At 38.4% G+C, this 25,692-nt stretch overlaps 1 protein-coding gene across 1 annotated transcript in view; it reads left to right on the top strand.

Annotated features, from left to right (window-relative positions):
* The window catches only part of LOC108647650 (follicle-stimulating hormone receptor-like), a 116,193-nt gene that overhangs the window by 70,920 nt on the left and 19,581 nt on the right, over positions 1-25,692 (top strand). The window contains exons 3-6 of the mRNA XM_018094136.2: positions 12,679-12,753; positions 15,881-15,955; positions 18,746-18,817; positions 21,968-22,045. Coding sequence (XP_017949625.2) covers positions 12,679-12,753; positions 15,881-15,955; positions 18,746-18,817; positions 21,968-22,045 — 300 coding nt within the window. The remainder of the gene's footprint in view (positions 1-12,678; positions 12,754-15,880; positions 15,956-18,745; positions 18,818-21,967; positions 22,046-25,692) is intronic.

The following is a 25,692-nucleotide window of genomic DNA, read 5'->3' as shown; positions in this document are numbered from 1 at the left end:
AATCCACAGGTCGAGTTGTTAGAGATTCGGAAACTGATTTCTAAGGCAGGGATAGATTTTTTGACAGTAATGAGTTAATGCAAAACTTTTTCATTTTTATTTTTAGCAGCGGCCACTTTCAAGTGATTTTACAATTATTCACAGAACAGGGAAGTGCTGGGGGATTTGAAAATGGGCTTTGATCAATAAAAATATAGCCTGTTTGCTGAAATTTTAATTGGTGTTTTCGTTTACCCTACAATTTCTTCATAATATAATTTCATGGTGCTGTAAACAAATGCTTGAATTCTAAATTGCATAAGGATAAAGTCTGAATGATACTGTACAAATTCTACATTTATCTCCTGTCTCTAATGATGCTGAAAAAATAGAAAACACATTTCCATTTAGCGTATAAAAACTAAGAGGTAATACAAGGGATTCATTTTAGAGAGCTAAGTTACACTAGCCAATTTTCTGACTTTAAAATTGTGTTTTATCCAGTATTTATAATGATTCAGGATTTTGTTCACTAAATAAATTGTGGGGAAGGGAATATAGTATAACTGGGTCCAAAACTTAAAGAGGGTTTAAAGGGACAGTAGAACTACCAGCTGCTGAGGTCTACATTGCTGCCAATGAAAGTCCAATGTAAATAGAATATGTAGTGGGTCTTTTAAGCTTGTGACTTGTCTAGTAACCCATAGCAACCAATAAACTTGTCGCATTTACTGGTCAGCTCTTTAAAAACAAACTTTTTGACTTTTGACTTTATTATCCCAATCAGATCTACAGGGGTTATTTAATAACGGATGTGCAAGTTAGGGAACAGGTATGGGTAGTGTCGGACTGGCCCATAAGGATTTCAGGAAAACTCCTAGTGGGCCCAGGTATCAGTGGCGGTTGCCTGCCCTATAGCAAGTAGTAAGGCTAGTGTAGCCTTGTGGCCACCTATGCAGCACTATGTACCACACACACACCAGATTTCTTATCTAACACAGCCAGGTCCCAGACAGCATTGCTGTTTAAATGAGGACCAAGGGAAGTACTTTTGTGTCCCTTAGTGCTCTGTACTTCTCTCTGGGGGGTTCAGTAAATACCCCCTTAGGTTTCTAGGCATTTTATAGCTTTTTGCCAACAGCATAGAATCACCAGGGAAGGAGGTAAAGGATATGGAAATCCCAAAAGATATTTTGCAGAAAGATTCCTACCACCCTTGTCACTCAAAACACCAAAATTATACTCTAAAAAACTCCAGTACACTGAGCCCCCAGGTCAATGGTCCCCCACCCAGTTACCATGACATAGAAACCCTGCCAGCCCCACCTTCACTGCTTTGCCCCCTTTCTGCCTCTCCACACCACCCTCTGCTACTTACTCCCTGCTAAGTACTACTCGCTACTTACGCCCCCCCCATTCTGACCAAACACCCTGTAAAAAAAATTAAAGATGGCAGCATTTTCCACCATGGAATGCACTACCATGTTTAATTTTCATTTTTCCGATGTTTTGTGTGGGTGGCTGACTTGCAGAGAGGCAGTAGGGCCCAACAGAATCAGGACCCACTGGAATTTATCCTGGTGGGTCAGTCCAACCAGGCAGTTGCTATTCCTTTGCTTAACTGCCTAGGGGAAAGTGCATTTTGGATTTTATGTTCATGAATCCACTCCTCTTCTATACTGCAGTGGTTGAGTTTCTCGAAAATATGCATCTGTTCCTGATATGGAGCAGTGTAACGCTCCTGCTTTTAAAAAGCATTGTCATCGCCCATCTTAATATAAGCAATATTGGAAACCAAAGAAAGATTCTTTATAACATTCCATGGAAAAGACTCACTGTCATTTGCCTTGACAATAAAATTTTAAATACATTTAATTTATTTATTTTTATATTTATACTATGTAAAAAAAAATCAGTTTACTGAGTGTGCAAAAATGTTATCTTGGCGGTGTCCCTTAGACACAACACACAATGCTCCAGTAGATAAGGAAGGACATTTTTTCTGGGCCCCCAACATCAGAGGGGTAAAAGTACCAAATAAATATTTTATTCTCTGCCAAAGCTAAATAAAGCATCATGCAAAGACCATCTGCCCCGCTCCATGACCAAATGATAGAATTTTTGCTTGGCTTAAAAAGACTTTTACACATCTCTCTGACACTCAGCAAGAAAAAGCACTTAAAAAGCTGAAGAAAATTCAAGATTCTAAACTTTGGCCAAGTGATTTGATCCACATAAAGCTGGATCCAAATCTAAATTATGAACAGACCAACGTGACTTGTTGGGTTGGACAGAAAATGTGAATTGATGTTTAGTATGGGACAAAGAAGATCTCATAGGGTTTAATTTCAAATGATGATTATACTATAGAGTTAAGGGAATATTTTTCAAAATGCAAACAGTTTGCCTTAGGGCGGCAATTGATTTACTGGGTTGCATTTGGTTCTTTCCTACTGGGATCATATGAAAAAATTGGAAAGTATTACTAATACCCTTTTTTTGCACCCCAAGAAAGATTATTTGATAATCCTCAACATTCAGTACTCCCCTTTCCTTTTTTAGGGGGGATTAAGCTTTATTGCCCAGAAAGACAAGGATCCTAAAAAAAGCCCTTCAATAAATGATCTTAGTTAAAGCATAAACTTATATTCAAATCCAGGTATGGGATCTGTTATCTGGATACCTGTTATCCAGAAAGTGAGAAGGCCATCTCCCATAGACCCAGTTTTGATTAAATAATATTAAATAATTCACTTTTTCAAAAGTTATTTTCTTTTTCTCTATATTAATAAAACACTACCTTGTACTTGTTCCTAAATAATATACAATGATTCCTTATTGTAGGCAAAACAATCCTTTTGGGTTTAATTAAAGTGGACCTGTCACCCCATCATAAAAAGCTGTACAGGTATAGGACCCATTATCCAGAATGCTCGGGACCAAGGGTATTCCGGATAAGGGGTTTTTCTGTAATTTGGAACTCCATACCTTAAGTCTACTAAAAAATCAATAAAACATTAATTAAACCCAATAGGATTGTTTTGCATCCAATAAGGAATATTTATATCTTAGTTGGGATCAATTACAAGGTACTGTTTTATTTTTACAGAGAAAAGGGAAATCAGCTTCGGAGGTTTCTGGATAACGGGTTTCCGGATAAGGGATCCTATACCTGTATAATAAAAGTCCTAACAAAAAAGATTTGGGTTTCATGTTTAATTGTTGAATTAAAGCACCTATACCTGTTATAAATGTATTTAAAAATCTGAGCTGTCAATCATACATTGCCTGCCCCGCCTCTATGCCGCAGGCATAGAGACGGGGCAGGCAATATATGATTGACAACTCAGATTTTTAATTACAATTACTTTAACTTTCCATTTAGTACTTCCTAGATGGCAAATGCATATGATTTTGGGGTGATACCAAGATTGCCTTAATAACAGTGCCCACAAAATACAGAATTTTAACACTGATATCCTTTTTCCCTGTAATAATAAAACAGTACCTGTACTTGATCCCAACTAAGATATAATTACCCCTTATTGGGGGCAGAACAGCCCTATTGGGTTTATTTCATGGTTAAATGATTCCCTTTTCTCTGTAATAATAAAACAGTACCTGTACTTGATCCCAACTAAGATATAATTACCCCTTATTGGGGCAGAACAGCCCTATTGGGTTTATTTAATGGTTAAATGATTCCCTTTTCTCTGTAATAATAAAACAGTACCTGTACTTGATCCCAACTAAGATATAATTACCCCTTATTGGGGGCAGAACAGCCCTATTGGGTTTATTTCATGGTTAAATGATTCCCTTTTCTCTGTAATAATAAAACAGTACCTGTACTTGATCCCAACTAAGATATAATTACCCCTTATTGGGGGCAGAACAGCCCTATTGGGTTTATTTAATGGTTAAATGATTCCCTTTTCTCTGTAATAATAAAACAGTACCTTATATTTGATCCCAACGAAGATATAATTAATCCTTATTGGATACAAAACAATCCTATTGGGTTTAATTAATGTTTCATTGATTTTTTAGTAGACTCAGATTGGTTAATTAGTAGCCCAATGTGTACTGGCAGACTGCTAGAGGCTCTGTTTAGCAGTACTCATGGCCTTTATGCCTCCAAAACTTGCCTCCAAGGCAGAAATTAAAAAATGGGCACCAACTTTGAGGTACTGGGAGCAACATCAAAGGGGTTGGTGAGTAACATGTTGCCCCTGAGCCACTGGTTGGGGATCACTGTTATAGTGTGTGACCATTAAGACCCACACCAGCCAACATTTAGCTTCATAGTATAGTTCTTTATAAGTTCCCAGTATGTGCTGTTTTGCTATTTGTGGACTTTTTCCTGAGCTCAGGGGACACACTTCTGCTTAGTTCCAGGCCAGTCATTACCAAAGGGGTCAGGGTGTCAGGACACAGAATTCTGGGAAATGTATGGTTTCCTGCATCTATATGCACGTTGAATGGAATGAGGTCTTTTAGAGCAACAATAACATATTTGTGAAAGCCTATATACTCCCCACAGAGAGCTGTTTATATAATTCAAATTATAGCATATCAGTGAAAGAGAGTGACTTGTAACTTTTGCCTAACGTGGGGCTTGATATATAACACCATATCCCTTCACAATGCATTTTTCATATAGACAAAGCTAGCTTGAATTCATATTGTAGGGCTGTAAGAATGGTTTGTATAAAAGCCCTATACTGCATGGCTAATAAGCTATTCATTTACTGTAGATATGTGATGCAGACTACATTTAGAATCCATATGTTTATATACATTACATTTTGGGAAACTCCAAGCCATAGAAATGAAAGGGATGAGTTGCAGAAATTAAATGTTAAGCAGCCTATTTTTGGTTATCAAAAATTAACATTCACACTAAGGGGCTGATTTACTAAGACACAAATTCGAATCCGAATTGGAAAAATTCCGATTGGAAAACGAACATTTTGCGACTTTTTCGTATTTTTTCGGCGCCTTTACGACTTTTTGGAAATTGTTGCGGCTTTTTCGTTACCAATACGATTTTCGCGAAAAAACGCGAGTTTTTCGTAGCCATTACGATTCGCTCGTATCTTGTCGCAACTTTTTCGTATTGAACACTCGTAAGCGGCGGACGAAACTTTCAGACTTTTTGAAGCCTGATTTTCAGACTGATTTTGGAAGCCTCCCATAGGACTCAATGGCACCCTGCAGCTCCAACCTGGCCCAAGAAAAGTCACCATACTGAAGCTTGAATGAATCCGAACGCTACGAAAAAATCGCAACATTTTGCGCAACTTTCGGAATGGCTACGAAAAAGGCGCGACTTTTCGCGCAAGTTTTAACGCTACGAAAAAATCGGCAGATTTTACGCAACATTCGGATGGCAACGAAAAGTCGCGATGATTTTCCGAAAAAATCGCCAAATACCGATCATTACGAAAAAAACGCAATCGGACGCATTCGGTCGGTTCGTGAGTAAGTAAATGGGCCCCTTAATATAGAGACACATTTACATTTACATTATTGATATCATAACACTGATGGACAAGCTTCAGATCTTTCCCTAAGTTTACTGTACCTCATAGGGAAAATGGTAGCTACTACTGTAAAGGGGACAATAATAGCATACTTGCCCTATGGAACACAATAAAATGTATTTATGGACAATTATATATAACTGCTAGTCTATTCTTGTATGACTAAAGCTTATTACAGCAGCACCCTCCCACCTAGTATTTGTCTAGGATGACTTGAGGCTCTATTCAAGACTATTTTTCTAGGCCTATTCATCATAAAAAAACAGCTACTGTTTGGATTCAGGTCATGGAGATACTGCCTATAAATATATCACTCCTACTGAATCACTGGGTTATCTAAATTTAAATCTCTGGTTGTCCATCAAGGTGAACTTGAAACTATAATTTACACCATCTCATCACTTTAATGCACATTACATCAACATCAATCAGTTATAGTATGCCTCCAAATATTTCCAGTTATGATTTCCATAAATCTGCTGGAGCAAGAAGATATGATGCATGTGGCTCCAAAGCAGAAGACTGTATTTTCAACTGAAATCCATATTTTGTATCCGTGTGTGGAGGTTTCCATGGTTCTACACTGTTGTAAGGAAAAAATACTGGAACCTTCCGCTGTTTTTCTTGCATCAAATAAGAATGTTGGCGACACATTCTCCTTGTTTGGTGCGGTTAGGTCGTTGCACCAAAATAAGTGTGTCTTTGCAAGATTTGGCTACCAAGGAGGAGACTAAATGTTGCTAGTCTGATAATTTAGCTTCCAGACCAACAATCAGATTACAACATGGCCTATTCAGAGCAATCACGAGAGGACAACAGGACTGGACTGAGATTTAAAATAGGCCCTGACATCTCATGTACACAGAGGCCCATAATCCCCACACTAGCCAACTAAATATTGACTGTCTTTGACATCTTACAGCAGCCCCTCTGGCATTTTCCAGTCCTGAAGGACCATGTCTACCTGCTTGATAGTTAACCAATGCCCAAACAGATAATGGAAGGGCAGCCAATAGTGATGAGCGAATTTTTTCGCCAGACATGGCAATTTTTTTTTGTTGTGCTCCAACTTTGGCGCAGTTGCATCAAAAAAGGGCGCAGACACGTCAAAATTGGGTGTAGTCGCGTCAAAAAAGCGCGGGCGACAAAAAAGACGCAGGCGACAAAAAAATTGCGCACCATTTTGTGCATTTTCTTGCCATTTTGTGAATTTTATGGCAAAGTGAAATGGGACAGATTCGCTCATCACTAGCAGCCAATTGTTTTGGGACCAATAAGCTGCTGACTCAGTTTGGCGTCCAAACTGTAGCCAATGCCTGTGCATGGACAGCTGAAGAGAATATTGTACTAAATATTACTTAAAAAGTAATATAAACATTTACCCTTTGCCCCCATCAAACACCCATAAAGCTGTCACTGCCATGTTCCAAAGCATTTACCGTTTATCCAAACATTCCTACATATGGGGGATTTTTTTATTTGTGTTTACAAATCTTATAGTCCTCTCAAATCCCAAGGTCCTAGTGCAGCAGTCACTTCTGAATCCCAGAAATAGCCCTGGTGTATGTATTGTGTATCTGGCTGGTCCAGCCTCCCACAAATACAGTATAATATAGAATGAATAATTTGTTTTGTTATATGGAAAAAGTTTGAAAGAACTGACACATGACACACAGACACATACTCAACACTGTGAAGATTTGTATTGAGTTTTAATGCTTCAAGCCATGGATTTATCATAAAAATATCCATATGAAATATTTCTCTTTTTTTTTTCAAAACTCCACACAAAGAGTCCTTTTCCTCTGTGAGTTCATCTTTTTGTTCCACCATCTGCAGCTCAGTTTTGTTTTCTCTTTTTCAAGACAACACAGATCCGTGGGAGAGACCTTGAAAATTCTTGGTTTTTGACACAAAATGACGATGGGCGTGTCCTTTCAATCTTTCAATACAACTATGATTCAATGAGGTTGAATTTTCATAAAAATAATATACAAATCAGCTACAAGCACCTGTTTGTTTAGTTTTAAGGCCGTGCAGATGTAACACATCCCTATCATTTATTCATGTTATGATTTCCTAGAATAAATTTTACAACACAGCCATGATATCTAGAGTAACTATTCTTTTATAGGCATTTTTTCCTCAGGCCAGTCTGTGCATCTTTATGATGAACACATAAATATTAGAAAAGAGACTCCTACAAGGGAATGTGATCGGATTGTACAAACAAAAGCCAAACTCAGTACAAGGAATCTCAAGGATATTACAGGCCTGCGGCAGTGAAAATAGATCATTAACAGAAAGTCAGTCTAATAGAGGAGCAATAGAGGATCAGCAAAGTAACGGTAGACACAAGTGGAAGCATCTAGTCATTTGGAAGTCACACTGAATTGTGTAAATTGTGGTAAACTTTACAGTATAGCCAGTTTGACCACTGAGATGAAGATATAATCTATGTTCCATCACATAGTTCTGGATTGGTGTTGGATTTCCACTAAAGGGTTGTGTGATAGGTCAATAAACAATACAGTCACATGATTTTCAGCTTATCAAGCCAAGTCCTAGCTGAATATATTTCTTTAGGCCAGTTAGGACAAGCATCTAGCACATTATTAGTTGATTTCATTCTTTTAAAAATTGACAGCACAAGCTGATCTTGGTGTGCCTATACGTTCTCTATGCCCTTCTTAAATCTCATCTTTTGGGTTGCTCTGTAAATATAAGCACTGTAAGTGAGGGGATGTCATTGAAATAGTAATATAATCTGATCCAAAGATAATGTTACAAATGTTTGGAAAAGTAAATTATAACTGGTCGACAAAATCATTTCCAGTTGTGTTTTTTACTAGAGTTGAGCTTGAGATGAAATAAAAAATACTCTTGTGCCTTGGCTCTGAAACCAGCTTGTACAGTGCTTCTTAACCTGGGCCTCTGAATGATGCACAGGTAAAGATAGGGATGGAAGATGGGTCTAAGTGCTCCCTACCCCTCATGAATACTTGGAAGACTTGCTGCATTCTTTTTAGGGATCAAGGTCTCTGTGCTCCAACTAAGTATTGCAAAGAAGTGCAACGTATGGTGCAAAAAAAGGCCGCACTACAGATACACTTTGCCATAGTCATTTGTGTGAACAATTCCATTAACTAACAGTACTTGCATCAACATGTGCTCCTTGCACTTCCGTATAGTTGCGCTAGATCCATTGCCTTTCTTCTGTCTCCTCTTCTGAATTTTGTGAATTTGTGCCCAGGAGCTACCACCATGTCTGAACCAGGCAATAGCTCCAGGGTTCCCTCAGTGACCTATGTCCATCACTACAGAGCAGCTGCACCCTAGGAATCAGATACACACATCACTCCCATGCTGAACACCAAAAGTTATGTCAATGGGCCAATGGGATCATTTTAAAACATCAAACGCATTTCAGCGCATCAAAACACACGCACAATTTCATCAGTTTTATCATATTAGCTGCAATTGCCTCAGAGAGCTTGAAAATTATTGATTAACAAGATTAAACTTGTGAATTTTGTGTGATTCTCCCTGCGGATGAATAGAAGTTTCTCTCTGGCTGGTCACTGAACTGGCTAAAACACAAATTGCCTCTTAGTTTCCCTAACACCCCATTCTCCCCTGGCTGGTACCCCTTCTTGTTCTTGGCTGGAGGCAGGGCATTGTTGACATTGTACATCACACTGTTTGGCACTAACCATCTTAGCCTAATAATGCCCAGATAAGCGCACTCAGATTGCTTGTCATTTAATCATGTAAAAATGCGTGAATGGGTTCATAAGCCACCCTGAAATAAATTTCAGCCACCCATACTTCCTCGATAAATGATAAAATTGTCATATCTATATTCGTAGTCAATATTCTTCAACAGTCATACCATTAATCTACATTACATTTACAGAAGTCTTTTTAGTTTGTAAGTTTAGGTGCCAGTTTATAGGTGCCATTTTTGCATCATTCTCCTACAGTTCCAAGGCAGTAAAAAATGATTTACACCCCAATTTAACTCTGAATGGATTCCATTCACCCCCCCCCCCCCCCATGCTGCGTGGGGCACCCCAGAGTTCAGGAACCATTGTATTACAATAATGCGTTTTCTATACAAAGTCTCAGATATTAGAACTTATGAGAAATACAGTATGAAAAAAAGACTTATCCCAATATTATTCATCATCCGTTCTTATAGATTTTAGTAATTACTGCCATTATTTTCTTGTCTTCTTGTTTTACATTTCATTAATCACTGCTCCGCCAGGCTCCCTATTTATTTATTTTTTCACACTTTAATGGTTACTATTTAGAGAGACATACTTTGTCCAAATTATTTGTGTTGCGTTCGGGCAGTTTCCACTATTGGTATTTAAAGTTGTTATATTTTTAAACACGCATTTAATGTTCACTAAAGACTACTTGTTTTCCTCACCTCTTATTAATGGATCTCCATCTATGGCAGGAAAATGGCGAGTTTACTGCTTCTGAACAGAGATAAATAAAACCTCTAATGAGAAAGAGAGTGTATTATTCTTACAAAACTTTCAACAGATGTCTCTTTTGGTCAGCCACGACACAGTACAGGTATAGGACCCATTATCCAGAATGCTCAGGACCAAGGGTATTCTGGATAAGGGGTCTTTCCGTAATTCCGTAAGTCTACTAAGAAATCAATAAAACATTAATTAAACCCAATAGGCTTGTTTTGGCTCCAATAAGGATTAATTATATCTTAGTTGGGATCAAGTACAGGTACTGTTTTATTATTACAGAGAAAAGGGAATCATTTAACCATTAAATAAACCCAATAGGGCTGTTCTGCCCCCAATAAGGGGTAATTATATCTTAGTTGGGATCAAGTACAGGTACTGTTTTATTATTACAGAGAAAAGGGAATCATTTAACCATTAAATAAACCCAATAGGGCTGTTCTGCCCCAATAAGGGGTAATTATAACTTAGTTGGGATCAAGTACAGGTACTGTTTTATTATTACAGAGAAAAGGGAATCATTTAACCATTAAATAAACCCAATAGGGCTGTTCTGCCCCCAATAAGGGGTAATTATATCTTAGTTGGGATCAAGTACAGGTACTGTTTTATTATTACAGAGAAAATGGAATCATTTAACCATTAAATAAACCCAATAGGGCTGTTCTGCCCCCAATAAGGGGTAATTATATCTTAGTTGGGATCAAATACAAAGCACTGTTTTATTTTACAGAGAAAAGGGAAATCAATTTCAAAAATCTGAATTATTTGATTAAAATGGAGTCTAAGGGGGACGGGCTTTCCGTAATTCAGAGCTTTCTGGATATCGGATTTCCGGATAACGGATCCCATACCTGTACTTATCAAGTGGAATTATATAAGATAACAATTGGAGATGTTCAATTAATTTAAAATCAACAGGCTTTCCAACATTGGGCCAAATTCAATTCAGTGAGAAAAAAGTTATCTCATGGTCTATAACGTAGACATAAGATTCAATTTGAAGGAGAAAAAACTTTCCTCCTAATTCAGTTGTATATTTTTCCCCATAGGCTTCAATAGAGTTTTCATATGATAAGATTTTTTTTAATTTAATTACATCTCAAATTGAATCTCGCCACCCTTTATTTCACTGAATTGCATCTGGGCTATTGTCTCAAAATACATTTGAGTTGTTACCCAACAGCAAGTCTATCGCTTGAGTGGCTAGTCTTAAATACTAAGGATTTGTACAGATACAGTAATACCTGTAATATTTGTGCACAGGTAGGAAAAGGAATGGGGACCAGCCTTGTTGATTGAAATGATCATGTCCTGATGCAAGGAATGACAAAGAAAAGGAGAGATGCTGTAATTGGTTCAATTGGCTGAAACCAATGGACGGGTTCTGTTATTGGCTTCAGTATTTGTACATCTAGCTGGGTACAAGGAAAAAGCTTAGGGGGACGATTTATCAAAATTTGAGATGGAGTTTTTTCTCGATTCAAGAAAATAAATCGATTTTTTGTTTCGAGAAAATTTTTAAATAAAAATTGAGAAAAAACTCAGTGTAAAAACCCACAAGAATATTCTTCAGAACCTTGAATAGGTATTATTTATCAAAGAGAAGTTGGGAAGTAAATGGCAATGTGTCTATAGAAGTCAATGGGAATTTACTAGTGATGAGTAAATCTGGCCCATTGTGCTTCCTGTTGAAAAACTTGGGGAGCGGCAAAAAGTTTATTAAAGTCAATTGACATGGCTTTTTTGCCCAGTTATTGTTTCCAAGGAAAATACATTAGCGTTTATGGGCGTTTTTTCCTTGGTGACTCTTTTTCATGGCAGCTTTAACTGTGCAAAATATGTTTGGGCTATGGGTGTTTTGTTCAATGCAATTTTTTTGTGGCACAAATTGTCATGCCTAATTTTTGTGAAAATATTCGCTGCTGGAGAAATGTGGAATTTTGTCGCAAATCCGTACCTGGAGGAAAATTTCATTTCCCTAGAATATACAGAGGACCACACAGTGTACAAAGTTTAAGTTGCCCGTTTTTTTGCACTTTGCAGACTGCGTGGTGCATTGTGCAAATAGCCATAGGGCTCTACTCTCCTTTTTTGAGCTATGCCATGTGCTTTGAAATAGGGCCATATTTAAATATAGGGAGGTGGCTTTTGGGGGAAGGGCTCTCAGGTGCCTTTATAATAGATTTTCTTTTTCTTTTTATAAATTAAGGGGATAGGCTGTGCAACGTGGCCCATGTGACGTCACTCATACGGAAGTGACATCACATGCTACCGGAAGCGATGCCACTTCTGCATTCTTGGGAGTGTATTTAGGTCCGGTGGGTGATTTATTTCCCAGTTTATTAAAGCATTTGAGATTTCCAGCCTTGGTGAAAATGAATGTAACAATGTGATTTTTGCATGTGTGCAAGTTTTCATCCACAAAAAAACACCACTGTGATTATTCTTTCCAAGTTTTCCCTTAAATAAGCTAGTGCTGGGGAACAAAAACTAAGGTTGTAGAAGTTTGTGTGCACTTTTTTCCCTTTACCACAAAATTAAGAAAATTGGCCTCCCCAAATTATTATAAGTCACTGGCTGTAATGATCACAAGGCAGATTCTTTACAGAGATGTTCTGTTTGGCTAATATGCTGTATCCTGCTCTGTCCCACAGAGAAATATCTCAGAATGATGTCCTGACTTCCATAGAAGCCAATGTGTTTTCCAACAGCCCCCAGCTGCACGAGATGTAAGTAACTGATGCCGTCGACTAAACAACAAACAAATATATAACCACATTTAGCATCCAGTGTTGATATGAATAATATTATACTACAAGAATGTGAACTGAAGCTTTTACAAGCCATTTACAAAAAGTCCAGTTTAATGGAAAGTGAAGAGGATAGGCACATTAAAATCATATTAACAGCATGCCCATGCCCCTCCTGAATTTCTGCACCAAATGGTGTGTTAATGATAACCATTGCTTTCCGTGTTTAATATTGTGTAGCCTGTCAGCTTTCTCTGGTTCTTCAAAGGTAATTGACGCCTTTTGTGAGGGAAAACAAAGCCTGGCCCCTCTGTGGCACAATACAATAGTTGGCCCCAAGCCCCCCTGTAAGAGCTAAATGCAGAATAAACTGGGCATGCTCACCAAATGGCACCCTATTGGCCCAGCAGTATTAGCTGTTATTGGTGCTATCACAATTCAGGGCCAGATAGGTTCCTGTAATGACCCACATAGAACATCATGTTCCAGAAGCTGCCTTTGAGGTCGGCAGAAAGAATTAAACGCTGTCCTGCATTTACTACAGAAGCTGTTCGCTTTCTGGCTTACAAAAGTGGTTGCCAGGAAATCCAATTTATTAGTCTTTATACACATGTGGAAGATCCCAGAGACTGCCCAGCTGTAAACCATCACAGGTGCACCCACATGTTTCAGTGCCCGGCAGTTGCAGTGCCCAACCCTGGCATCCCCTGGAGGCAAAACTACTAAGTGCAGGTTGGCTACCATCGAAACTCCAAGGAAAAGTGTAAAGTTGAAGCTGCAATAAAGAGCCTCATACCCTAAAGGCAGGGTGTGTGAGTCCTGCCCTATACCCACATCCTTGCATGGCACTATTGTATCAGGTTCATCAAGGGGGAAAGTGTGGGAAATCTAATTTTTGCATGCATTTACAGGTTAAAAAATCATGACAAAATTGCACGGAAAAAAATAATTTACCAGCCAAGGCATCTTAAAAGAACATGTAAACTTTACATTTTCCTACCATGTATATAAATTGGGCACATATCCGCCACCCAAACCAACCATTTGTATTGCATATATCTCCTTCGTTCGCCAGCACCATCACATCTTCCTAAAACAAATAGTAATTAAATTAAATCGCCAATTAATAAATCATGCTCTATGTCAGGTGTCCCCAACGTTTTTTACCCATGAGCCACACTCAGATTTAAAAAAAGCATAAAACAAGTTCCTGAGGGTGCCAACAAGAGCTATAATTGGCTATTTGGTAGCCCCTATGTGGACTGGCAGCCTACAGAAAGCTCTGTTTGGCAGTACAACTGGTTTTTATGCAACCAAAACTTGCCTCCAAGCAGGGTCTGACTGGGCCGCCGGGACACCGGGAAAAATCCCGGTGGGCCCCGGCCCTAGTGGGCCCCAGCGGCCCAGTCCGACCTTTGCCGGCGCTCCCCCTACTGACTGTTCCTCCCCGACGCGTTCAATTTATACGCGCTCGGGGAGGATGTCAGGCGAGGGCCCTGCGGGGGGGTTAGGGGGGCCCCTGGGGGGGTTAGGGGACGCGGCTGGGGCGGGAGCCCCGGTGGGCCCTGCACCCCCCAGTCTGACCCTGCCTCCAAGCCAGGAATTAAAAAAGCACCTGCTTTGAGGCCACTGGGAGCAACATCCCAGGGGTTGTGGAGTGACATGTTGCTAGCGAGCTACTGGTTGGGGATCACTGCTCTTTATAAACCATTCCAATATCAGTGCACAATGATTCAGTGATTCAGATAATGAGTTCAATTTCTTTCATTCTCTCTGCAAATTTGGAAACGTGATGTGCATGGTTAGTGATGAGCGAATCTGTCCCGTTTCACTGAAAAATGTGCGAAATGACAGGAAAGCTTGTAAAACGCGCTTATCTCGCAAATTTTTGGTCGCTTGCGCTCTTATGGCACGACCGCACTTTTTTTTTGTCTTGACAGCACCTATTTTTAATGTACAACGCCTATTTTGAGACAACCACAACTTTTTTCTTACGCGCAACAAATTCATTGTTTGGGGTCGAATTTGCGCGGACGTTTTGCTAAACAATTCGCTAATGGAGAAATGCAGAAATTCTCTGCAAATCTATGTCTGCCAAAAAAAATTCGCTCATCACTATGCATGATATACAAACCATACAATTTCACCCTTCTGGGCTCGAACCAGACAAACCTGTACAGGTATGGGATCCGTTATCCAGAAAGCTCCGAATTATAGGAAGGCCATCTCCCATAGAGTCTATTTTAATTAAATAATTCACATTTTTAAAAATGATTTCCTTTATGTAACAATAAAACAGTGCCTTGTAATTGATGCCAGCTAAAATATAATTAATCCTTACTGGAGGCAGAACTATCCTATTGGGTTCAATTAATGCTTAAATGATTTTTAGTAGACTATGGGGCATATTTATCAAAATGTGAGTTTAGAGCTTAATACATAAGCATACATGGGATTTTTAGAAGCATATTTATCAAATTCTGAACTCTAATTTTCCCCCATTGATGAATACACTTCTAAAAACCCCATAGGAATTAATAGAATGTGGGGAGTTTTTATGTATTAAGCTCTAAAATCACATTTTAATAAATCTGCCCCATAAGGTATGAAGATCTCATTTATGAAATTACCTCTATATCTATAACAAATCCAGGTCCCAAGCGTAGATAAGAGGCCCCATCCTTGTACAATAATTCAACAGACAAACTCTGAATCTTTGTAATAACAGATCTATGCTGATTCTGAAACACAGCTATTCATGCTTATAAAGACTGATGTTTATATATAAATGTACAACCGTGAGTTTGATATCCCAGATTAAAATCCCATAAAGACTCTAAGGATGCACTTGATTACTTGGTCCAATAACATCCTGCTCTTCTACAGATGGGCCCCCATAGTCCCATCTTCTGCTGCAATGGAATATATTGCTAATACTAGCTACAGAATGGGAAGATTCCCTTGGAGTTTTAATTCTCACATCCCCAAAATATGCCATTATGATTTACACTGCAGTAAAAGTAAAACAAACAATTGCCCAGTATTAATAGGACTGCAGATGTCTTCTAAGGAATTAACTTCACTTTTGTTTATTTTCTTTCTCCAGAAGGATTGAAAAAGCCAACAGCCTAGTATACATTGATCAAGAGGCTTTTCAAAATCTCCCGAAGCTTAAATACTTGTAAGAACCCTTCAAGTCTTTATATATAAATTATATTTTTAATTTTATTAAACATAATTAATCAGTGAATATTTTGTTCATACATTTTTACTATGCTGATAAAATGTGCACCCCAGTTCTGCAGCAGAACATGTGTCTTGTATAAAAAAGGGGCAAGGTGCTTGCGAGGGGACATGATTTCCATGAATGTCAATCATCTATCAAACAACCCAAATTGAAAAAGCACAAAAAAAAGACAGAAAAACATGTGAAAACCGTGACTTTTTCATATTGTTGCACGAATGCGTGTACAAAAAACCTGAGAAACCCGAAAACCACAAAGCAAAGAAAGATCTTCCAGTTGCGAAAAGGACACCTGCCATTGACTTCTACATGATCTCGACTTATTTTAGAAGCTTGAATGAATCCGAAACTTTCGTACTTGTTGCGACAAATACGATTTTGTTGAGCAAATTGTCGCAACGTACGAAAAAGTAACGCAAATTAACAAAAATATTGCAGAAAATACACAAAAGTTGTAAACTTTAGAAAAAATACGAATTCGACCTGACGTACTTTAATGACTGTGCCCCTCAGACATCATACATTTAAAAAAAAATCCTAATAATCTTGAAATACAGTAGGATCCCTGCAAGTAACTGGAATCTGCTTAAAATTGTAAACATTTCCTCATGGACTGATTCATTGTGAGCCGAGACTGAGCTACCGGGGTGCAGATGGGTGCAGATGCTCAGTGCCGCTGCCAGCAGCCAACTAGGAGATGGGCACAGACAGCAACATATGCTCATTCCTTGGAGCTATATCATCTGACTCTACTGTCAAGTCTGTAGAAGCTAAATGAAGCTCCATCTAGACACCTTAGAGAAATGTACGACAATTATAGGCATTTACACGATATAAATGTGAATGTAAATGCCGAATATGGAAGTAAATAAATATTTGTCATCGTTACCTTTTTACCACGGATTATATGCCGTGCAATGGCAGCTACTCTACTAGAAGCACTGTATTTTGGCTCCATTGAATCCTTACACCATGCTCTATATAGACCAAGCAAATGTCTACCTCCCCCCTAATACCTCTTTTAAATGCCACCAAAAAAACCTGGGACATGTTGTATAAAACCTCCAACATAAAAAACTCAGTCTCACCCGACACACCTCTGTGGCACAATACCCTTCTTAAAAATTTTGCAAATTTTAGAAAAGGTGCTACATGGGCAAGAGCAGGGGTTAAACAACTCCACCACTTACTACACTCAGGATCCCTAAAAACCTGCGAGCAATTCCAGGAACTTCCTGCCCTGGCGGACCTGTCGGTGCTCAGTTACATGCAAATACGACATCTCTTCCTTTTACAATTTCAGCATGATACCCACCCCATACAATACACGACAGTAGAAAACATAATCTCTGCTCTAGACAAGCTTAAAACCCTCTCCAAAACATATGCAGCAATCACATCTCACAAATATGACCCCAGAGTCAAACTCAGATGGGAAACAAGTGGCCTCCACTTAGACCCAGATGACTGGGAAGAGGTGATAGACAATCTCTATTCCCCATTAATAAGCACAACTAATTCAATTCAAAATTATACACCAAACATACTTAACGCCTAAGAAACTACACCAGATGGGTCGCTTGGAACACTCCCGATGCCTTCGCTGCAATGAACCTGATGCGGATTATATGCACTTGCTTTGGAATTGCCCAGACATCCAGAGATTTTGGCAACAAGTCATGCGCTTCCTAGCAGACAAACTTTCCTTACCTCAAGTTTTAAATCCAATCACATGCTTGCTGGGCCTCGTGGACTCCCTACTACCAAAGACAGCCTCGAGATCACTTATGAGAGCTCTTCTATTCTATGCAAAAAAAACTGTGGCCTTACACTGGATGGGTCCCCTACCTCCTACTTTAAATAAATGGATAAAGCTGATTAACTCACAACTGGAACTCTACAGGTTAACATACCTAGCCAGAGGATGCCCACTAAAGTTTGAGAAGATTTGGAACCCATGGTTGGAGTCTCCAGCAACAACTGTCTAAAGCACCACAATACGCTCTCCATTCCCTACTTCCCCTCCTCTCTTCCCTCCTTCTCTCTTTCTTCCTTCTGTCATTTCTTTTGTTTATAAAAAACTCAATAAAAGTTGACTATTAAAAAAAAAATAGGTGCATAAACACTTTCTGAACTTCCAAAAATAAATATAAATGCTTTTTTAACAGACATACATGGTTCCACAGATACCCATAACATTTTGTCTTTGACTTGTAAGAATAATATCCCAACTCCCCTTGGGCTCATGCAACCACTCTGCCCTTTTCCATTTTGAAGTGATGGATTCTGGGACTTGAAGTCCCTTTGCTTTCTATAGTGGGTGGTATACATTTTGCATTTATTGGCACAATTTAGTCTTATTAGCAAAAATAGATATATTACCTTTAATGCTCACCTCCAGGTCATTAATAAAGTTAAAAAGCAAATGGACAGACCAATAACAACACTGGTCCAATTAGAAAATGTTCCTTTTACCGCCACTCTCTGTAATTTATCCTTTAGCCAGTTCTCTAGCCAAGTACATATCAGTGACCAGTATTAGCCCCATACCCATAATATTAGCAATGACTGGAGTCACTCAGGATACTGCAAGTGCTGATTGTAATACATCATGAGGCTCATGATCATTAAGATCACTGGTATTTAAATGACTCTTTTGCAGAATGTATGTTTGTATAAAGGGGGCTAATTATGTAACAAAACTTACAATATCATTTTATTCTTTAGGTTAATATCCAACACTGGAATTCATTTTATCCCCGTGGTTTCCAAGATACAGTCTCTACAAATGGTTTTACTGTATGTATTAACCAACTATATTCCTCCTGCATCTAGAAGTCGTTTCCTTGTTTAATAGATTTCTTTTGAATGTATATGGAACACTAATACTTTGCTCTAAACCAGTGATCCCCAACCAGTGGCTCAGGGGCAACATGTTGCTCACCAACCCCTTGGGTGTTGCTCTCAGTGCCCCCAAACCAGGGAGTTATTTTTGAATTCCTGACTTGGGGGCAAGTTTTGGTTGAAGAAAAACAAGATTTCCTACCAAATAAAGCCCCTGTAAGCTGATAGGGTGCATAGAGGCTGCCTAATAGCCAATCACAGCCCTTATTTGGCACCTCCATGAACTTTTATGGTGCTTGTGTTGCTCTCCAAGCCTTTTTACATTTGACTGTGGCTCACGAGTAAGAAAGGTTGGGGATCCCTGGTCTAAACTGAAAAAGTAATAAGATACAGCTTTCAGTAGATAGAGCAGTCATACGTATATTTGCACTTTTATTTTCTGCTGTTTCTCTTATACCTAGAGAAGAGCAAATGCAAACAAATGTGATTTGTCAAAATGCAATTAAATCAATAAGGGGGTTATATAATAAAAGACACTACGTTTTCCCAGCTTCCAATCAACAGGTAGAATTTACTGGTCACTTGTTTAAAAGCAAAAATCTTATTGCTTTTGGGCAAACTAGCCCCTTTTATTACATAACCCCCTTAAAATGTCTCCTATTTACAAATGTATTGGCTAATCTACAAATAGAATGCAAAGAACTGAATGCACATTATACATAATTGAATAACACATTATAGCTGCAAATTAGAACAACAATGGCATCAGCAGCCACTTCATTTGCCATAAGTTCTGTCCATGGTCATAACCAGCAAGGTTGGAGGTAATTCCAGGGTCCTTTGTGTCCATGTACGCAATCAGACCCTGCTGAAGAGGCACAATGACGTTATCACATGTTAATAGCATGTATGGGCACAAGTACTTTTCTGAATAGCATCAATTGCTAATTTGATTAGACATGAGGATAAGTACAGACAGTAGCCAACTTTGTCATTTGGGGAAAAAAGTATCTTTTTCTCCTTGTTAATTATCTGTTTTATGGCACAGTTTACAGTAAAACATCAATGCTGGGCCAAGAAAACCAAGAGTTTTTTGCTACCAAAACATGAACCTGTGATGCCATCTTTACTTTTGTCAAGGAACAAAATCCACCATCAACAGCAAGAATTTGCTGAGAATTGAAAATGCCCAACCTGACAAACCCTTCTCCATTATGTCTAGTACATTTGCTAGTTCCAGACCTGAAAGATCAGCATGTCGGATTCAAACCTGTATATGAAATCCATTTATCACAAGGAGCTCTCTTTGTGACTATTCTATCTTCACCCTACAGGCATGGGATCCATATTATCAACCTTTATTCAACGTCATTTCCCAATAGCATACTATGGAGTGAGTAATATCTAGATATTTTGGGCCTGATTCACTAAAGGGCGATAAAACGTGCGCTATTTTTAGTGTGCGCTAAAATTTTTACCGCGTTTTAATTTTGGCGATTTTTCGCACGATTCACTATAAGCATACTTGCGCTTTTTTACGCGCGATATTGCATGCGTTATTTAACTCGCAAAGACTATTTCAATGCGGTATTTGCCGGTACATGCGCTAAATTACGCAAATAGTCGCCGCATATGAATGGTAGCTTAGAAATAGTGTATAAAAATTGTCGCCGCATATAAATGGTGTATTTAAATATTAGCCACATATAAATGGTAGCATATAAATAGTATCATATAAATGGTATCTGCTTATAAATAGTAGCCACTAGGGATGAGCAAATGTGTTCTGGTTTCTTTAGTGAAAAATTAGCAAATCTTTCAGAAGATCCCCGAAACGGCAAAAATGTTGCGCGGGCAAAAAAATTGTTGCCCGTGACTATTATTTTTTGACGCTTGTATTAATTTTTGGATGTGCGGTGAATTTTTGCGTGGCGAATTTTTTCATGCGTTTTGCCATTGGCGGATTGTTTTGCAAAACGTATGAAAAAATCCGCCGCGAAAAAATTCAACGCACGTCATAAAATTCGCTGCGAATCCATGCCTGGCGAAACATTTCATCACTTGCAGCCAAATATAAATAGTTGCGCAAATGAACGCACGCCATGTTAGCCATACACGCCAATACTTGCAGAAAATTACTGTATTAAAAATGAACATTTCGCTGCAAACTGGCGGCTGCGTCACTCTGGGGGAAACACATACTTGAATAAATAACACTGTAAGTCCATATTTTATTGCAAAAAATCATTTACTGTACTTTTGTATAATTTTTCGCCTGCCTGTAGTAGGTGTTAATTTTCGCATAGCCAAATGCGATATTTAGCGCGCAAAAGTTATAGTGAATCATGCGATCGTATTCTTTTCAGCACGGAAATTAACGCATGCGGTAAAACTAGCACGAGAAATAACCCATGCGAAAATGGCGATTTATCGCACGCGATAATACTATGGTGAATCGCGCGCAAATTATCGCGTCTTTTTTACCGCAAAAAAGCTTTTATCGCACTTTAGTGAATCAGGCCCTTTGGCTCAGATGTGCAAACCTACCACAACTTTAATTCCAGACAAATCTGCATTTAAGCTGGCCATACACGCAACAATGATGCTTTGAAACTTTTTTTCGTACATTATTTGGTGCGATCGATTTGGATCGATGAGACGACCGATATCGCAAAGGCTGCGGATATCAGTCGTTTTGACGATCGGCCGGGTTAAAATATTTTGACCGGGCGCCGTTGCAGGCGTCCGAACCAAATCCGCATTCAGGGCTGAATCGGCAGGTGGATGTAGAATTCCTATTGTTTCTACCTCCATATCAGACGATTCAGCCCTGAACGTCAGTTGGGGAAATGAACGATTTTTCCTGCAAACGCTAGTCACAGGAAAGATCGGAATTGCTACGTGTATGGTCAGCTTTACAGTGCTTAGCTCTGATTAGGTCAATGTTCTATGTAATGAGGACAGCAGGAAACCTGAATAAACCATTCATTTTAAAACAAGAAATACATTGATCAGATTGACCAGCGATGTGTATCATATCATGTTGTACAATGTCTAGTACATATGCCATTAAAATAATATATTCTTTATTTTCCTTCCGATTAGGGAGATTCAAGACAATATCAACATCAAGAAAATTGAAAGAAATTCATTTGCTGGACTAAGTATCGACAATGTCATATTGTGAGTCTGCTTCTTTTGCTCTTACATATTATCATGAGATAAACAAAAAAAAGCAAAGGGAGGAAAAACAGTCTCATCATTTAATGTTTCATTTCAAATCTTATCAAACAAGATATTTTAGGTTCCACATGTGACTTTTTCCTTTTCTGCTGAAGAATACATCTTTCACAGTTTTGCTACATTGACCATTGTTTTTGTTCACTGCACTCCACCTTTCTTGTCCGTCATCACAACTGTATGTCCTTGGACCACTGTTTTCCAGATGGATTACTTCTAATTTTCAAGATGATTATCTTTCCCTTATAATTATTATAGTCTTATATAATAATTCCAGTGGAACAGCATTCACACTTTTGAAGGTTCTAATCCTGGAAGTCCCTGTAGATATGGCAAATATTGACTATTCCCTTGATATTTTTCTTCCCTAGAGTTTAACTTAATTGCTTCTGTGTAGAGCATCATAACCTCAGAAGAGTGTCAAGCAGACCCATCCTGGAATACTGAGCCTTTGGTGCATACTTTATCTGTGATTAAGGTATTATCCTGCTTAAGATGTTCAGCAAAGAGGAGACTCTTTGCTGAACAGTTGGCCTCTCCTGACCCTCATGGGAGGATTTTTATGGTAGGCATTGGGATGCTGATACTATATGGCTACCCAACCACCTCTGATCTACAAATATCCCACACATATCATTGGTTTGTGGTTTGATTATCACACATGATGCTGTTGGTAGGGAATGCTGTAAGTAGCTCCTCATATTGCTTCTATATAAGGAGTTAACAATGGCATACAATACATACACAATGAACAACTCTGTGTCTTATATATTTATTATGTATATAATGTATACATTGCTTAAGATCTGTAAAAGAAAAGCTGGGCATCAATCACTTCATACACAATGGCATAAATCTATAGTTTGCTGTGCACTGTATGTTATGTTACTTTGATTTGGATTTAAAACATGGAATTTCAACCACATTCCCTGAAATTGTCTATATGTCCCCTACAGAGCTGCTGGGGTGGGTCAGTCTTATTCAAAGATGAAAAGGAAGTATGTAAATGGACACTGCATTCAATAGAGCATTCAAGTGGATTGCAAAAGCAACTCATTTATTTTCAAATGGGTTGGTTGTTGGTTTTTCCAGCCACAATAAAGCTTTAGTTTTGTTTGTATCGTACAGACAGAATAATTTTACCCAACAACCTGTAGCAACCGTAGCCCAAGCCTCAATCTATTCCTCCCACCACCACCAATTGTCACCATGAAGCGCTTTGTTCACATAAGGGCAAAACGCTTACAAAGTGCTCTTTTTTATACCAATACATCAACTATAAAGCTTTATACTATAGTATTTGTCTTTTATTACTGATATTTCAAAAAGACTATCATTGTGATTATGTATTTTAAAGTCTTTCCTTATGGGCGGGCAGCATTACAAGAGCCATACGCCCATGGTAGTCTTAAATGACCATGAATACTATAAAGCATGTTATGGTCTTGATTTCAGCAAGTAAAAAGCATCAATCAGAACAACTATAACAGCTGTTGCAATACAAAATAATGCACCTAGATGTAATTTTTTTATCTGCAGAAGAGCAAACCTACAATTCACAATTAGGCCCTCGCAGACAGAAGGGCGGCACTGTAAATAGAAGCAGGTTACCATGAGGTCTATAATAAAGTGAGGTTGACTATTATTTACAAATATATGTGGGCCTAATGCCATTGTGTATGGTGCCGATGCCATTATTTACATATGGCAGTTCCATTTCTAGGGGGCTTTGTTGTATAATATTTTGTTACACTGCACCATTCGTGGTCTTTTTGTTTTTTGTGTTTTTACAGATCTTAAACATATAATATACATTGTATAATACTTTGGTAAGAGAGGCAGAGAGTGGTGGCCACACGAATGAAAAGAAGTTATGATTTCCATTCCGTACATGAGGAGGAGGCTTGACAGGTCATGCAGATATGGACGTATTCAGTAAGTGTTCTTCAAGGAAAGTCAGTCAGTCAGTGGGAGAATTATACAATGTATAAGGCTGAATAGGCTCCATTATTAATGTCTGATAATTTCATAAAAGTGATTTGGATTGGACGTGACAAAAATAGCATCTGCATGGGATATTTTGCATTCACTTAACCCCGATCTTGATTCTTTCCATTGAAATTTCTACCTATGAATAAAGTATAGATTATCAGATAAGCAAGGCATAAATGAAGTGATAACAAGGAAATGATAATGTGCAAGCAGACCTATATTTAAGATGCAGTCATGAACAGTCCATATGCATATGGTTATATTATCCATTTATAATCCACGTATTATTTATTATTGTGTAAGGGATGCACCAAACTCAGAATCCATTTGGATTCAGGCTAATACCTAATTTTACAAAAAGACTGGGTTGAATACAAAACAGAATGTCAATACTAACTTGCATCAGCTTGAAGCAAAATGTTAAACAAATTCTCAATAATCATTTCAGGATTCAGATTAAATTGGGTAATTTGTGAATATCAGCCACATTGATTTTATTAATACATTCCCCATCGGACCTTTGACAAAGACTTGGACAATACTCAGTTGGTCTTGAGAGGAAGCACTTTATTACATTCTTACTGGCTAGTTTAGACCATTTGCATAAACACCATTTTTTCTCACCTCTTCAGTAGGTCCAAAACAGATCCTATGTATTAGGATTATTATTATTAGTGATGAGCAAATTTTTTCGCCAGGCATGGATTTGCAGCGAATTTCCGCATTTCGCCATTGGCGAATTGTTTCGTGAAACTTCTGTGAAAATTTGCCATGGAAAAATTAGTCACAAAGATTTTTTGTTTGTTTCAAAATGGATGCGGTCGCAACAAAATTGGGCACGGGCAACAAAAAAAATAGCCACGGCAACAAAAAATATATGCAGGTGACAAAAAAATAGCCGCGGTGACAAAAAATATATGCAAGTGACAAAAAAATAGCCGTGGGCAACAAAAATATCTCGCAACAAATAAGTTTCGCAAATTTTCTTGCCATTTTGCAAATTTTATGGGACAGATTCGCTCATCACTAATTATTATGTGCTATATACTGTATATACTTAGTATAAGCCTAGTTTTTCAGCACCCAAAATGTGCTGAAAAAAGTCACCCTCGGCTTATACTTGAGTCGGATGCCATGGGTCCCTCTAGACTAGCACCCTCTCTCCTTTGTGTGCAAATTAGGCCACCCGCAACCAGACCCTCCAGTGCCCTGGCCTAGGCTCCCACTAGCAATACTTATTCCCCCTTACATCCTTCTGGGACTGGGTCTGCTGCCAGTTTGCCAATGTTCAATGAGCGTGGGGTAGTACTCATATTGTTTTTGTTGACCCTCTTCTCCGCTTACAGAGCTAGTTTACTGTTTTTCTTTAAAATAAATATTGAAAAACATATACCCCACTGATGCCTCAATTAATGTCATTTTATTGGTATTCATTTTGATTATTAAAACTTAGCAATAGCTGCTGCATTTCCCACCCTAGGCTTATACTCGAGTCAATAAGTTTTTCCAGTTTTCTTAGGTAAAATTAGGTACCTCGGCTTATGTTCGGATCGGCTTATACTCGAGTATATACGGTACCTTTTCTATGCTAGTCTACC

Source organism: Xenopus tropicalis, chromosome 5 (assembly GCF_000004195.4).
Source record: "Xenopus tropicalis strain Nigerian chromosome 5, UCB_Xtro_10.0, whole genome shotgun sequence".
Taxonomy (NCBI): Eukaryota; Metazoa; Chordata; class Amphibia; order Anura; family Pipidae; genus Xenopus; species Xenopus tropicalis.
Note: the sequence above shows the minus strand (reverse complement) of the source record. Positions and strands in the feature narration are given on the sequence as shown.